Source organism: Callorhinus ursinus, unplaced genomic scaffold (genome assembly GCF_003265705.2).
Source record: "Callorhinus ursinus isolate GAN/ISIS: 27379988/994484 unplaced genomic scaffold, GSC_fseal_2.0 scaffold10, whole genome shotgun sequence".
NCBI classification, from domain to species: Eukaryota; Metazoa; Chordata; class Mammalia; order Carnivora; family Otariidae; genus Callorhinus; species Callorhinus ursinus.
Window position 1 is genome coordinate 25999649 of NW_027397072.1, and position 16635 is coordinate 26016283.

The 16635-nt window shown below is 48.9% G+C and overlaps 1 protein-coding gene across 1 annotated transcript in view; it reads right to left on the minus strand.

The window, feature by feature from the left end:
* The window catches only part of XDH (xanthine dehydrogenase), a 57394-nt gene extending 41612 nt beyond the window's left edge, over positions 1 to 15782 (minus strand). The window contains exons 1-6 of the mRNA XM_025868011.2: positions 15515 to 15782; positions 9319 to 9376; positions 6531 to 6627; positions 5033 to 5141; positions 1548 to 1674; positions 544 to 605 (exon numbers count right to left, since the gene is read on the minus strand). Coding sequence (XP_025723796.1) covers positions 544 to 605; positions 1548 to 1674; positions 5033 to 5141; positions 6531 to 6627; positions 9319 to 9376; positions 15515 to 15556 — 495 coding nt within the window. The 5' untranslated portion in view covers positions 15557 to 15782. The remainder of the gene's footprint in view (positions 1 to 543; positions 606 to 1547; positions 1675 to 5032; positions 5142 to 6530; positions 6628 to 9318; positions 9377 to 15514) is intronic.
* Positions 15783 to 16635: the final 853 nt, after the last annotated feature.

The following is a 16635-nucleotide window of genomic DNA, read 5'->3' on the forward strand; positions in this document are numbered from 1 at the left end:
GTGTGTGTGTGTGTGTGTGTGTGTGTGTGTGTGTGTGTGTGTGTGTGTGTAGCACCTACAGAGCTGTGGCTTCTCCCTTGGAGGTATAGAAACACTGCAGGGATGCACAAACTGTCAGGAGATCTAATTAGCAGTTTCACAAGCCCCACAGAGTGCCAAGTGCAGACAGCAGCTCAGGGAGGAACAGAGAAGCTCAGGTGCTGAGGGCTGGGTTGTTATTTAACACCAGGCTCAACATCTGGCCCACAGGTGTGCTTCGGACCCAAATGCCTGGAGGAAGTTAGCTCTTGGACCGCACACCTCTTCTGGGAGCCAGCCTTCCTGGGAAGGAGAGTCCTTGCGCTATTGCCAAGAACCCTCCGACTAAGAACGGCAGAGTCCGATGCCTGGCGCCGGGTGTCCACAGCGGGACAACCCGCAGGCTGCCCATCCTGTCTTTCTCCTCTTTCTTCCAGAGGCCCTGGGCATCCCTCCCAACTGGGATTCCCGAGCGCTACTGCTTTAGGAGCAGGGCCGCAGCACCCCGGGGAGGCCCCCACTTACCCTGGCGAAGGTCCGGAAGCCCTGGAGGATGGCTCTGTAGCCTGTGCAGCGACACAGGTTTCCTGGGGGGGGTGGGCGGGGGGCAAGGACAAAAAGCTGTTGTGAGCGCAGGCCCCAGGGCAGGGAACGGGTTTGTGACTTTGCTTCTGACTCAGGGAGATGCTCAGTTTCCTTATTCTATTTTCTCTGCCTGGAGCACCCTGTCCTCCCCCTTGTGTTCCTGTATCACTTCTTCCAGGAAGCCTCCCTAGACTGCCCAGACTGAATCAGGTACCTCTTCTGAGCGCCCCCATGATGCCTGGTCATAGCCTTAGCAGTGAGCTCATCAAACTACATTATAAACTCTCTTCCCCTTCAGAGCGCAAATTCCTTGAGGGTAGAGACTGTCTTTCATCCCCTGGGGCCTCCCTGTGTCCCTTGTACCTTGCATAGTGCCTAACATGATAGGACTCAATACAACTAACTGAATAAATGATGAATTGGAATGGTGAATGGATGCGGAGTCTGTTCAATGCAGAGGAACAGACACCTTGTCCAGGCTCCTGGGCCCATTCACAGAAGGCAAAGTGGGAAGCCTGTTCCTACCCAAGGCTCAGAATCATGGCCACCTTCCTCATTATGTGGCCTGTGCAGAATCCTGCTCTAGTACAAGCTGAGGAGAAAGGGAGCCGTGTGACTAGCCTCTGTGGAATTTCCCAAATGATCCCCTCCTGCGCCAACCCCCCAGTGCCACCCCGTCCCGGCGCAGGAGGACACCTCAGGAAGACGAACGCCAAGGCAGGAGACCCCCGGAGGTCTCCACACCACCCAAGTGTTCTTCAGACGAAGAGAGGGCTCCACTCCAGCAGATCCGAGCTGCCACACTGGGGTAGCCTGAGCCTTTCCTCCCGAGGGCAGTGCCTCGACCTCCTAGCCCATTGCTGGCTTCCACTCTGGCCCTGCCTTAACCTCCACAAGGCCCCGTTTGCTATTTCCCCTCCGAGGCGGTGCCTCGAGGCCCCTACCTTGGAAGGCGTTCTCGATCTCCTCAACGGTGGGCTCGGGCTGGTTCCGAAGCAGCACGTACATGCTCATGACGATGCCAGGGGTGCAGAAGCCACACTGGGAGCCATGGCTTTTGGAGATTCTCTCCTAAAAGGGACAGACGACATAGTCAACGGTGGGCTCGGGCTGGTTCCGAAGCAGCGCGTACATGCTCATGACGAGGCCAGGGGTGCAGAAGCCACACTGGGAGCCATGGCTTTTGGAGATTCTCTCCTAAAAGGGACAGACGACATAGACCCACGTGCTGGCAGAAGCTCTGTCAGGTTCTCCAGGTGACCCGGCAGAAGCCCGTCCATGTCGACAGGCAGGGTGGAGGGGCGGCCCCTGCACGAAGTCAGTCCTGGCGCCCACGGTGGCCTTGGCCAGTCACCAAGCCTCTTTGGAGTCCTAGGTTCCTCGCCTGTATGATGACGACCACCCTAGGACTTATCTCTGGAGCTGTGGTGAGGATTTAATGAGATGATTCATGTTAAACTCTTAACGTTGTTATACTTGGCACATAGCAGATGGTCAACCAATGTTGGTTATTCATAAGAAAGTCTCTTCAAAGAATAGTGACCATTCGAACGAGAAGGGCTTCCCACCCTCCATTCTCTGCATTGGACAGAGGAGGAAGCGAGCCCAGAGATTTGAGAGATTTAGCCAAGAACACACACGGTGAATGGAAGAGCGGTCTTATGTTCTTTTAATACACTAGCCTGCAATCCAGCACAACCAACATTTATTAAGAACCAAACGAATGCATTTTTTTCCAAACTAGAATATCACTACATTCTTAAATGAAGGCAATACTTGGAGTCCATGGGGACATAAGAATTTAGAAATATGCCATATGCATTGAATGTCACAGAATTGTCATTCAAACTCTGCAAGATTTTTAGTACAAGAGATTCTCCAGGCCCATATTATTATTATAATTATTATTATTATTATTATTTTGTCTCTTGGGAGTCTCTCTTGGTACTTCAGTAAAATTGCTAAAGTACTGTATTTCCAGTGCCTCACATATATGTTCATCCATTTTATAAATATTTACTGAGAACTTATTCCGTGCCAGGCATGGTAAAGGCACTGGAGACAGAACAATGAAGAAGAGAGACGAGATCACCAGTCTCGTAAAGCTAGTAGGGGAACTACTGACAAAAGAAAAAGGAAAATTCCAGGTGGAGGTCGATGCTATATAGAGATTTAGTAGAGGCTGACGGGACCCAGAATGACCAGTGGTCACTTGGGAGTGCTCAGAAACAGCCACTCTGAAGAGGTGAATTTTATGTTGAGTTTAAAAACATGACTTGGATCAGGGAAGAGTGTATATGATCTAATTATGTTTGTTAAGAATCACCCTAAGGGGACCTGGGTGGCTGAGTGGGTTAAGTGTCCAACTCTTGATTTTGACTCAGGTCATGATCTCAGGGTCATAAGATCGAGCCCCATGTCAGGCCCTGCGCTGAGCAAGGGGCTTACCTAAGATTCTCTCTCTCTCCCTCTGCTCCTGCCCTGCTCTCTCTCCCTCTGCTCCTGCCCTGCTCTCTCTCCCTCTCTCCCTCTGCCCCTGATTCTCCCTCTCCCTCTCCCTCTGCCCCTGCCCTGCTCTCTCTTTCTCTCTTAAAAAAAAAAAAAAAAAAAAAGAATTACTCTAGCTGTGGGTAGGGAATGAGCAGGTTACAGGGGACAAGAGTAGAAATGGGGACCAGGACACAGTGGTCCAGGCAAAAGGGGATGGTGGCTCAGACCAAGCAGTAACAGAGAAAACAAAAGGAAGGCTTCATCATAGGGTTTGGAAGTAAAGTAGACACCACGTCTGAATGGATTGGTGTGGTGCAGGAGAGAAAGAATCAAAGGTGACTCCTAGGTTTTTATCTTGAGCAACTGGGCAGATGCTTTCGCCATTAACTCAGATGGAGGAAGACTGGGGAAGAAAGGGAAAAAATAGGGTTTGGGAAGTTTGAGATAGACATCCATATAGGATGTCAAGTAGGCAGTTGGAAATACGAATCTAACCTCTGAAGAGAGGTCAAAGCTGAAGATATAAACGGGAGTGCCATTCGCCCGTAGATGGTACTGAACTTGCCAGGTGGCGAGGGCAGGGGCGGGTGGTGTGCAGAAGGAGAGGGGAAGGGACCCGGCCCCAGCCCTGAGAGCACTGCAGCAATTAGGAACTCAGCAGGCCCAGAGCCAGCACCGGGCACCAGCCTGGAGGTGGGAGGAACATGAGCAAAGTGTCATGTCCTAGGAACCACAAGGAAAAAAACCAGTGGACGAGGAGAAGCGGAATCCGGCTCTACAAGTTACTTGAGGCCAAAACAAGTGCGTGCGGAATAAGAATCTGTACCATTGGAAAGAGAGGGGTTTAGTGGATTATTCAGTTACGGTCCCTGTGTTTAAACTGTTCTGTCTTCATCTGCTTGTTTCAAATTACAAGCCCGAATTAACCCTTTCACATCTCCTGCAGGTTGGACAAGTTTAGTAATTTCCCCTTCTGCTGCTTAAGGAATGAAGCTGTAGAGATGACGCATTACGTGCTGTGACCTCACAGGACTCGTTCAAGCTGCCCCTCCCCTCCCCTGGCTCAGCCCGAGGGCCTGGCCTGGCACCCACATAAGGTGCCCAAGGAAGGCACGATCTGAGCAACAGGTCTCCTCAGTGGCCAACGGGCCTGCCTCGGGCACCTTCTGTGACTGTCATGTCTGGAAGACCCCCTGCCTCAGTGTCTCCGTACGAAAAGCACTGGAAACAATGGCCTTTCCTTCCCACAGTATTCTGTTTCCATGTGTTGCCAAGTTGCCTAAGAGTATCCTGATTCTCGCCAAAACCTCCCAGATTACTGTCCACTCTTGGTTCCTAATTTCAATCCATTGACGGGCAGCCTGATACCATCAGAAAAAAAGCCTTGGTCAGACACTCCGATGCCTCTATTCTCTTATTAAGCCCTTACTAACCTCCATGTTAATGGGGTGGAGGCCTAGCAGCCCACATCCATATTACCTGCAGGTGACACTCCGGAGGAGCAATGGGATTACCATTCGAGGGAGCAGGGAGTAGGGGGGCTTTTTAATCAAGGGCACAGAGCATTTGGAATCTTGAACCTGAGACGGCGGGGGGGTTTCCTAAGCACACTTGGGGGCCGGGGTAGGGAGGGGCTGCATGAGGCAGTCCCTTGCCCCTCCTTCCTCCAGGTCTGGCATAGCCGGCCAGCCCTGGCCACCAGATCTGGCTGACCTCGTGGTTCCCTCAGGGTCATGCAATGTCACACTTACGGCGGCCACAGGAGGGAGCTTCAGGCTCAGGGCCTCATCTTTCTGCCTCACAGCCCCCACCCCCCCACCCCAGGTGGAGATGAGGGAGGTGGCTGGACCACAGTGCCTCCTGCCCAGGCAGTGACACTCAGCCTCACAGCCCAAAAAAGCCTGCAGCCCTGGCATGACCCTCCCTTGCCTCCAGTTACCTGCACAGGATGCAGCCTCAACTTGGTGCTTCCTATGCCTTCCACGGTTGTCACGGCAACATGATGCAAAGAGCAGATGGGGGCCAGGCAGGCATTGGCAGAAAAGTGGCTGGAGCCCCAGATTAAGGTCATTCCGTTGTTGACTCGGGCCATCAGAGACTTTGAGATGCTTTGTCACGACCCCTCACTCTACATTACATTCTGGGCTCTTCCAAGGGTGTCCTCGCCTCTCTACCCAGGCCTCTGGGCGAGCAACAAAGGAAGCTCCGCCCACCCCAGTGAGGCACAAGCCCCTGCAGAGTTCTGTGGGGCATTGGGCCTCTGAGCTGAGACATGGGGCCAGGGTCACCCTCAGCCACCACAATACTCAGCCCGACCCTGGAGGCTGAGTCAAGAGGAAATTTCTGGCAGGTTCCAGGCCCAGTGCTCGCTCCTCTCTCTGCAGGGCCCTTCCTTAGCCTCTTCAATTTCAGAACCTCCAGTCACTTTTGCTCCCCTGCTCTTACCCTTTGTCTCCCATCCTCTGTGGGGGAAAAAGGAGGGGGTGATCCCCAGGAAACATGAGACAGCAACCCCTTAAACAGAGCTTCTTGATGTCCATTTTTCTATTCACCATTTATCCACTTATAAAAGCAATATCAGTTCCTGAGGGTCAATCACACGCCAGGCACTCTGCTGAGGGCTGAGGAAATAAAGGTGAGTAAGATGTTCTTCAATAGCCTGTGGTCATCCTGGGAAAACGTGTGAAGACAGAGTGAAGATGCAATTTAAACAGCTATGGTGAGTGTTTCAGGAGGGCTGAGCACAGAGTACTGTGGGACCAGCACAGACATGGGGTACCTAACCCAATCTTGGGGGGTCAAGGAAGGCTTCCCGGAGGAGGTGACATTTTGCCCAGTCCTAAAGAGCTAGCAAGAGTTAGCCAGGTGGAGAAGTCCAAGAAGAAAGGACATTCAAGACCTGGGCAACAGCTTATGCAAAGACCAGGAGGGCGCCTGGGTGGCTCAGTTGGTTAAACGACTGCCTTCGGCTCAGGTCATGATCCCGGAGTCCAGGGATCAAGTCCCGCATCGGGCTCCCTGCTCGGCAGGGAGTCTGCTTCTCCCTCTGACCCTACCCCCTCTTGTGCTCTCTCTTGCTCTCAAAATAAATAAATAAAATAAAATCTTAAAAAAAAAAAAGACCAGGAAATGAGTAGGCAGAGAGTGTCAGTAGTTCACAATTGTCCCTGCAAGGTTGGAGCACTGGGCCCACTGAGAGAGACAGCTGGAAAGGAAAGATGGGGCATGCCATGAGGGGCATTGAGCACTAAGCACAGAAATTGGACTTTCTCCCGAAGGCAGTGGAGACTGACTGAAGGATTTCACGGGATTGGAAATGAGTCTGGATCTTAGAAAAGTCACACGTGGCGTGCACACACACATGCACACACTCACTCACATCCTGACCCCTGCCTCACAGTCCTGGCATGGACAATCAGCCAGTGGGCAAAGGATACACAATCTTGTTCTGGAAACGATCATACTTGGAAAGCATCACAGTGCAAGCCCCACAGCCCCCTTCTCCACAGCCCAGCTTGGTCCCGCTCAGCTGCACTGGATGATCAAGGGTTAAGGAACATGAATTCACAGAAGAGTCTTTGCTGGGCTGCTGGGAAGTGCGTGGGCAGAGCTGGAAGTACAGAGCCATCCACTGCCACACACAGGATCGGGCCCCTCAACCCAGGGAGGCAGCAGACCCACACGGCTCCCTCATCCAGAAAGTCTGCACTGTGCCCCAGAAGGCAGAGAATGGGACCATCTCCACTGCACAGATGACGAAAGGCATCAGGGTCCCATTGGGCAGCATCCAAGTATCCTCCAGGACTGGAGTCCTACTGCTCTCCAATCCAGGAGATGTTTCCTGGCATCGGGGTCTTCCTGCCACGGTCTTAGAGGCTCCCAACCCCATGGTCTCCCTGGGCAGGTGAATCAGGCACCTCTAAGGCTGAGCACATGGGGTAGCCCTCATGTCACTGCAGCTGGGTGCACAATGAAGCCACTTGGGCCAGACAGAGACACTGATCTGTTCTGGGACCTACTGAGTCCCGACTTGTCACCTTGGACCTTTTGGGTTGATGAAGTCCAGGAACCAAAATTAGGGTTGGACCAGGGGCTTTTGAATACCCACCCACAGGATATGTGACCAGAAATGAAAATGAAGATAATCTTTGAGGTCGGGGGGGCCAGGATTGGAGCCATCTCTTACATATACTTGCAGAAATAGTCTGATAACTTTGAGTCTGTTAACGTGCCTCAGTACTAGACTATTCTAGAAGGCAGCACTGCAATTTCCCTGAGACACACAGGCTCCGTTGCTGCTCTTCCCACAGGCTGCAGGCCTCTGAGCCATCCGGCTCTCTACTGAAGATGGAGATCAGTATTGCTGGTCGCTTCCCACATTTGCAAAATGAAATGAAAATTCATCACAAATTCTAGATAGCCATGAATGGTTTGATTATTCAGTCATTTCAGAAATATTTACTTATTACCTTTAATATGCTGGACATTAGTCTTTAAACAATGACATAGCATCTTATACTTGAAAAATACTTATACCCATGGACCTATTTGATCTTCACAATAATTTTGGGAGCGGGTAGGGTAGGAGCTCCTATTTCCCCACAGATTAAAACAAAACAAAGCAAACTGAGGCCCAGGAGGTAAGGTGAGCCCAGCAAGGCAACATGGTCACTCAGCTCACCTGGTGGGAGGGCCCAGACACAATTCTAAAAACCTCTTCTAAAACACATCTGGGAGGAGCTCTCTATCCTAAGGAATTCTTCTGACTCATCAGAATATCTGCAGTTAGCAGTAGTTCAGACAACTTAATGGCTCAAAGTCTAGCAACATCTTCTAGCCGGGGGATTTTTTTGGAAGCCGGTGTAGAAGTCAAGCCTGGGGTTTTTCCTTTTTCCCAGAACTCTCAGAAATAAGCTCTCACCACAGTCAACAAAAAGCCACCTGACCTTCATTTCTGTGAAAACTTTCAGTTTTGGATTTCATCTCAGATTTGACCTTTAAACTAGCAACTGCTATGATTGGGATTATCTGAGGCTTTCGGGCCTTCAAAACTGCATCAGAAAACGAACATTGGTGTCCACAATCTCTGAGAATGTGCCTCTCTTCTCAGATCCCCCAGCAGTGGGGTTCTGTGCAGTTTCCCAATCCTACCGACTGATTCCTCCCCTGCAAAAGAGCCACTGGGTTCATGGGCCGTGAAACTCTGGACTTGCCCTCTTGATGGAAAATCCAGGACAAAGTATGCTGGAGCCAGACACCATTTGTTAAGAGGTGAGTGAACCCGAGGAAAGGCCGTGGGCTTGTTTCTGTGGGTACTGAAACAATACTCTGCTGTCCTCAAATAGGGCACCTGCATGAGCCACAGACCATCCCTGACTCTGGGAGTGAGAGGGATTTGTTAATAGAAGTCAGGATGAGCATTATCCCAATGACCAACCCTGAAGAGTTTCCAGTATGACTGGAAGATTAAGAGCATGGCTCTAGGCTTTAGTCCGGGTTCTGCCAGGATTGGCCCAGAATACGAGCAAGAAGCAGGTCCCTTCTCATGAGTCAACCTCACTTCCTCCTCTGTCAAAGGAATTGCTGTGGGGATCAGTGAGATCACCCATGAAAATCACCTTGAACTCCACCTATGTACAGTAAGTGCTCAGGAGTCCCCTGTCCCTTGCCTCCCAGTGTCTGCCATCTCCACAATGGAAGGTACCTCTACACATTTCCCCACTCAGGCGTCCTTTCCCAACAAACATGCCTTCTTCTGACATCCCTTCCACCTTCACAGAACCGGAAAGATTCTCTAGGAAGCCCTTTATGGATCAGCAAAGATCTCCTGAGGAAGGCCCACTCCTCCTGAGGGCCATGGCCACAGAGTTTACCAGGGCTAATGAGGGCCTTTCACAGCTATTCATTTTACAGGCCCGGGATTAACCCTTGGCATCAATGGAGTCTTACCTGGGAGAGATCTTAAGAAACATCAAAAATAATACTCTCAATCAACAGTCGATAATTTTATACCTGGAGAGCTCAAAAGACTTCCCAGGGTCACAGAGCTGCTGAGTGACAGAGCTACAACTAAGACGCGGGGGGCTTAGCAGGGGTCTAGAGCCCTACTCCAGGGCTCTGTCCTCCACATTTCATGGCCTCCCACAGTCACTAGAAAATGATATAAGGCCTAGAGAATGAGTTCCCACTGCCCCCCCCCACACCCCCACTCCAAAGTCAGGATACATTTTCTTCTCAGGTAGGCCAAAAGAGTTGTTTCTGGATCTGCATTTTTCTCCACCACCTATAAGAACAAAAACAAAAGAAACATGTATCCTAGGTATACTTAGCCATTGTCTCGCCCAAGAATTTGTGGAGTTAATAGGAATGTGCTCAATGTATCATGAAAATGAAGGTCTTTTTCTGGACAATTCCATAAGAATGAACATATTAACTATGAGCCGAACTGTGTGCATGCTGATATTCCCCAATTCTGACCTTCCACATCAGTGCTCAGCTCTGGACCCACCCCAGAGGGCTCAGGTGTTGCACCTGGCATGCTGGGCTGACCCAGGCAGAGCCCCCTTCAAATCAAACATGTCATCTCATTTCCAGCTGCTGGATCACACCAGGGACAGCTAAAAATGGCAGCATGCAGATATCTAGCTGTGCCCCCTGGCATGTACATTCTCAGAGAACAGGGGGCTGGTCTGTTGGCCTGTGCTCACAGCGGAGTATTCCAAGTGTTGGGTTACCAGAGCCAACAACAAGACACATGTCAGACATGGAGGAGAAATGGAGAAATCTCAACCCATTTGGTTGAGAGTCCACAAATGGTTTATTTAATAAGATGGAAAGCTTGTCTACAAAGTCAGGTGCCAGTTTCCGATGCAAAGAGTCAAAGGAAATCCACAAAAACCTGTATCACTACTCATACTCATCATATGTTATGAAGGGTAATAGGGGTTGGGTGACTGGGATGGTTAAGGAGAGAGAATATGTGACAAGAGATTCTTTAGAGAGAGCGGCACTATGAGTCTTCCATCTTCCTAAGGTTGAGGAAAGGAGGTATCTGCCTCACACCTCAACCTTCGTGAGGGGGCTTCCATAGCCCTACAGGTGAAGCTAACACACAGCCTTAGTAGGACAGGGGATATGGCGGTCTGGCATATCTAAAAGCTAGAGACGGGCTTACCAGAGATGCCGAAGAAGAAATGGCAGTGTTAGGATTGGTGTGCGCTCCCAGAGTCTGGGAGGGCAGAAGATGTGAAGTGTTGGCTATGGACCTGGTGTAGGCCATGCAAGAGAGAGCGAGAGCAGACATGGAGGTGTTTCAATCATCCCCCAAACACTGACTACAGAAGACGTGGGACCTCCAACAGAGTCTGTGTGGAGTGGACCTCCCAGAACTGGAGGCTGAGGAAGGGCCATTGGCCAGAGAAAAGCACATCCCGTGTGTCATGAGACTTGCAACTGAATGTTCCCGGTGATGGGAAGGTATCTTCCACCAGCACTGATTAAATGAGAACTTTTTTTGCTAACCCCACCTCTCTATCCTGACCTGAGGCTGTGTACGGAAACTCAGAAGTGACCGTAGGATTTTTTTATTGAATCCAGAAAGTCATAAAACTGCCAGAATTTGCCCCCTGAAAAAAGCTTAAAGGAAAGTAGAAAATCAAATTAGTTTCCCTTCAAGATTATACCCCACAAGTCTGGTTTGTTCAAAGTCCTGGGGACAAAGTTCACACAGGAAGCTATTTCTTTTCGCTTGGAGAAGTCATAAATGCACAAATAAAGATCCCTATCACTTTGCTTGGAAATGGCAGGAAGAGCCTCTTGGCTTACTGCCTTCCCCCTGAGCTGTTGCTTGCTCGTCTTCCAGCTCAGCTTTCATCACATCAGTCCCCTGCTCTGTGCCTTCCGTGACTTCCCACATATGCCAGGTAACATCCAAGTTCCCTAGGCTGTCTTCCAAGGCCCTTTTCCATACGGTCTCTAATCTTCATTTTCATCCTTTTCCCCTCCTACCTCCCTGTGAACCTGGTCCTCACACTCTGGAGAAAATACAATGTATACCCCTGACTCTGTGCCTTTGACCATTCCATTCCTCTTCCACCTGCGTCTTGACTTAGAAGACCCCAACGCTTCCCTGGCAAAGGCTTTTTATATCACCCCAGCCATGAGTGGTCCAACCTTCCTTGCATTCATACAGAGAATGGCTGTGCCACTCTCATGGCTGCAGGGTTGGGCCGGCAAATGCCATGGAACCTTCTCTGAACAGGATGCCAATGGGTATTCCAAAGGACAACACTTTGTTGGGGATATGAGCTTAGGAGATGCTGGGTTCAGCAGATTGTTCTGATAAGATTTAAGCATCAAAACAAATAATAGCTCTAATGGGTTATAACCCATTCAATAAGATTAAAATTGTAAGTCCAAAGTGATATCTAATAAAGAAACAAATTGGAGAGAACAGTAAAGTCTGCCTGACAGAGGAATGCCAACTAATGAATATTTTGCAATCAGCCCAATAACTGAGCCAGTCTAGAATCATCAATGGATGCTAAAATTAGTGGGTGAAAGTTTAATGATCAAGATACTCACATAGATTCAAAGTATCTTCTCACAGATTATTTACTAACTATAAAGAGTAAAAAAATTATCTTACAGTAGAGAAAACTGATGGATACCACCTTAACCAAGCAGTCAAAGTTCACATTCCAAATAGTAGGGGAAACTGACATCCTGTGCCTCCCGATGTAATGCACGGAGAAACACTTACCACTTCCCTAGCATTTCTGCCCAAAATGCAGACTCTGAATCTAATTATAAGAAAGCATAACACACACTCAAAATGAGAGATGTTCTACAAAATAGTGGCCTGTTCTCTTCATAAACATCAATGTCACAAAAGACAAGGAAAGGTAAAGAGCTGTTCCAGCTTAAAGGAAACTTAAGAGACATGGCAACTGACTGCATAGTATGACCCTGTGTTCCGGGCTTGGGGGAAAAGTTATAAATGACATTATTGGGAAAATTGGAATATATTGCAGAAGGGCTATAGATTAGATAATGGTATTATATCAACACTAGATTTCCTGATTCTTATAGAGACTGGGTCTATAAGAATATTCTTATTCTTGGTTTAAGGGGTAAAAGGGCATGATATTGGAAATTTACCCACAAATGGTTCAGAAAGAAAATTTCATATTTTATGTACTTATTTCTATTGATTATATACATAAATAAATGTACAAAATTATTTTGGTACTTACATACATCTACATATCTACATATATATCTATAAATATATCTGTACATATCTAATACATGTGTGTATCACATAAACACCTATTCATGTGTGTGTATATGTACGGGGGGAGAGAACATGAAGGAGATAATGATAAAGCAAATGTGGCAAAATGTGAACAGTTAGTGAATGTGAGTAGTCTATATTTCTTTGTATTCTTCGTGCAACTTTTTTGTACATTTAAAATAATTTCAAAACGCAAAAAAAGTTTAAAAAATCAATCTCCTCAGTAGAGGATTTCTAAGGGCTTTTAATACTCATGCATTCATTCTGTCCTCATTAACTGGGCACCTGCTAGGTGTCAACGCTGTGCTAAGTGGTTTAAGAATATCTGAAAAGAGGGGCCGCCCGGGTGGCTCCGCCGGTTAAGACTCGTGATTTCAGCTCAGGTCATGATCTCATGGGTTGTGGGATGGAGCCCCATGTCAGGCTCTGCACAGGAGTCTGCTGGAAATTCTCTCCCTCTGCCCCTCTCCCCACTCTCATGTGTGCACATTCTCTCTCTCCCTCTCCCTCTAAAATAAATAAATTTTTAAAAAGGATATCTGAAAAGAGCATTTCATGGGAACAGTTTTCTATAAAATACATTTTGTAATATATTACTTCACCTAATTATAATCCATCTCTTTAACTGGTCCGGAAGGTGCCGAGGGGCAGGTGCCTGGCCCCTTCTTAGAGATCATATTCACCCAGTGCCTACATACCCCGCAGGCGCAGGCTTGGGGGGAGCTCGTAAATGTGAGTGAGTGAGTCAAAGCCACCATGAGGCTCTCTGTAGCTGCCACCTGGTTTTTGGGGATCCTTCCTGGACACCTTTAGCTGCGCCCCGCACACCAAGTCTGCCAGACTCCTCCGTGCACCGCAATCTCCCCTAAACAGAGAGCGACTGCTCAGAAATTCTAGAATCCCGCCCACCAGAATGTCCCTACAATAACACCAAAATCCTGGGCAGCTCCTTCCTTCCCTACAACTCTGACTCTAGAACAGAAGACACGGAATGATGGTTATCAAGACCCATCACCCCCACAGAAGGCCCCTGAGATATTTGATTGTTGGCATCAGGACCCTCTCCAGGACCCTCTCCAGGACCCCAGTCGGTAGAGACAGAGTCCTGGACAGCCTGAAACGGGGAGAATAAGAGGCTTACATTTAAGAGTGAGTCACCCATCCCAACAGCTTCTTTGGTAACTTCTCTGCACAATATCCAGTACCAGAAGATCTAGATCCAGCAAGATCTTGGAAATAGAAACGGGAACACACTCACAGCCACCTTGATCTGACTGGGAATTCCTGCTTGGTCTTGTTTGCAAAGCTCTGCTTTCACCTCATCACTCCTTCGCACCTTTCTAGCAGTTTCTCAAGAGGCCACAGGCTAATAAATTACAAACATGAGTATGCATCACAGAGACTGACATTGTAAAAGCTTCCAGAGATAGTAGGGTCTGATATGACGATACCACCTAAAAATGTTAAATTGCTTTCCTAAAGTGGATCTAAGACACAGGGGGAAACAACTTCGCCAAGGCAGATTTACGTTGAAACGCTCCTTTTCATGTCCAGGGCATCACAGCACACCCTCCCTAAGGAAGAGCAGAACCTTGTCCTGTCTAACACGAATTGATAGCATGATAAATAAGATAATCTTAGAGTAAGATGTGGCCTTGGAAGTCACTGAATCCAGCTGCTCACTTAACGTAAAAACTGCTTAGAAAAATTCCACCGAAGATGCTTTGTGTAAATAACACCTCTAGAAAGTCAACTCAGCTGTTGAGTCTCTCCAAGGCAATCGCTGAATGCAACAAAGTTGCTGGAAATGCTGGGTGCAAAAGTTTCACAACCAACAGCAGGGAAGCTATACCCTACCTCTTGGTTTGCTGCCAGATGCCAATCCTGAAAAGAGATTGGCATGGAGAGACACAAGGAACCTGGAAGAACATGGCTGACCGCACCCTCAGCGCCTCCTGGTGGCACCCCTCACCCTGAACCCAAGGGTCTTCGGAGCACTAATGTTGCCGTGGCTCATGGAATTCCCCGGCTAGTCACCAGACACATCCTGACAATTTAAGCACAAGATGCCCCACGAAGCGCATTTTAGCTCTTGAAAATTACCTCAAACATCGCCCAATTTCTCAATGCAAAAGTGCCAATAGAACAAAACAAATAAAACTACCCTTCTTTGGGGGCCCCTTGGGCACAATCATCACTCACGCTGTCCATATGGCCATTTACAAGGTACAACTATGGCTACCCTTCTCCTGTCCCTCCCATTCCTGACCGGGGAGCTAGAGCAGACTGGAGCACCTCAGCAGTGGTGGAGGGAGGGGTATGGGGACAATGCAATGAGCTTGCATCCTCCCTCCCGGCACCTGCGGTGAAATTTGCAAAGATTCACACCCTTGCAGGGCCTGGAGTACTGGTACCCATGTCTGAAGTCACCCTCTGTCCCCCCACCCCCCATGTCCCTGCACACCAATAAAGTTCATCCAAGTGGACAATTTTTATCAAAGTAAGAGACTTGAAATATTTACATGCAGTACTAAATGAGAGGAAGGGGAGAAACATGCCCCTTATGAAAAAAAAAATTGTCACTTGCCACAAGATGTTAGTAAATGTCCTCACACAAGTTAGCTGTCCCATTAAGCATGAAATACCAGCGTCAAACGCTATGTCTATCTTATACCCTGGTATTAGCAAGAAAACAAGTTCCTGTTCCTTCTCTCAGCAAAGAAAACAACAAAAGCCGGAGGACATATTGGATTAAACACAGAGTTGAAGGCGTGGTGGGTGACCTCCAGTCTCACCGAGGACCCTGTGCCCCTTTCTAGCTTCGGGCCAGTGTCTCAGCTGCTGCACACTGGGTGGGGGCTCAAGCCTCTCTTCTCGCTCGCCTGCCCCTGCACTTCTTTGCCCCGGGAGTGTCTTGCCTGTCTTCCAGCTCTGAGAAGGTTTTCTTGCCCTAATGTTACCCAAAATGCAGCAACACTTTGGCGGGAGAGAAAGAGAGGGGGAATGAGTGAGAGAGGAGATGAAAGAGAAAGAATAGAACCAGCCTCTTCCAAAGCACAGACATCTGCCCCTGGGCGGGAAGCGAGGGGAGCAGAGAAGTCAGATGGAAGGCTGGCTCCTTCTTACCTTTTTGCCGTTCACAAAGAAAACCAACTCATCTGCTGTCATTGTTACCGGTTGGGTCCCTGAACTCCAGGTACCTCACTCCCAAAAGACACTAACATGTATCAGTGCTCAGCAGCTTGAAAAAATACACCTCCCAAAAAAAAACCGAAACTTGGCCGGCCAATAGGAAAAAAGCCGCCCAGAGCTCCAGGGCACAGGGAGTTCTTGGCAAAAGCCACCAGTTTACATAACCGAGGAAAACGCAAACAATCTTAGGCAGGAAACCACACTGCCAACAGCTGTGTCAAAGAGCACAGAGGAAGGCACATGCAGATATCAGCCAGGGGAGGGCCCTGTGGCCAGGTGACCTGTGGTCTTAAGCACCACCTCCCAGAACCTGCTTCAGGCCCCCCTGTGGCCGGCAGAGAAGGAGTAAGGGCCGCGGTCAGAGCCATGGCGACAGAAATGAGTCACACCTTCCCCCTCTACACTGATCATTTTACCATTCAGGTTTACTGCAGCCTGGACTCAGCACTTAAACAGAGGACTCATTCTTGCACAGCCCGGAGGAACAGAGTGGTCACGAACCATGGAGCCCAGTGACCCAGAACCAAAACCTGGCATCTGACCTCGGCTGTGTCGTCTGCGAGCTCAGTCGTTTTCTTCCTGTGGATGGGCCTACGACTGGCACCAAGAGCAGAAGGCAGAGAGACAAATGATGTGTTTTAGGAGTGTGTTGTAAGTTTGCCAAGAACGAAAATCTTCATTACTGTTGCAAGTGTATTCTCAGCAGCACAACAAAAATTATCCTGTTAACAAACCATTTCTGAGGTTCTTCTTTTGCTTGTTTCTCCCAGGAAAAGGCCCTGATAAGTGATCAGAGTAAGTCATTAAGGATATTTCAAAATATCAAATAAATTAAAAGCCCCACACCTTACAGGACCTGGGCCAAGTTGACACAGAGCTGCAAACCTTCCCCCTCCGGTATCCATTACCTTCTGGTGGGCACAAGCACATGGCCCACCTGGGCGGTGCCAATGAGCTCTCTGTGGTCAGCACCCAACTGTGCCTCCCGGCTCACACACACATGCACACCCACACCAGCATTCCCTCTGGTCTTCTGTAGTCCTGGAACAGCCAGC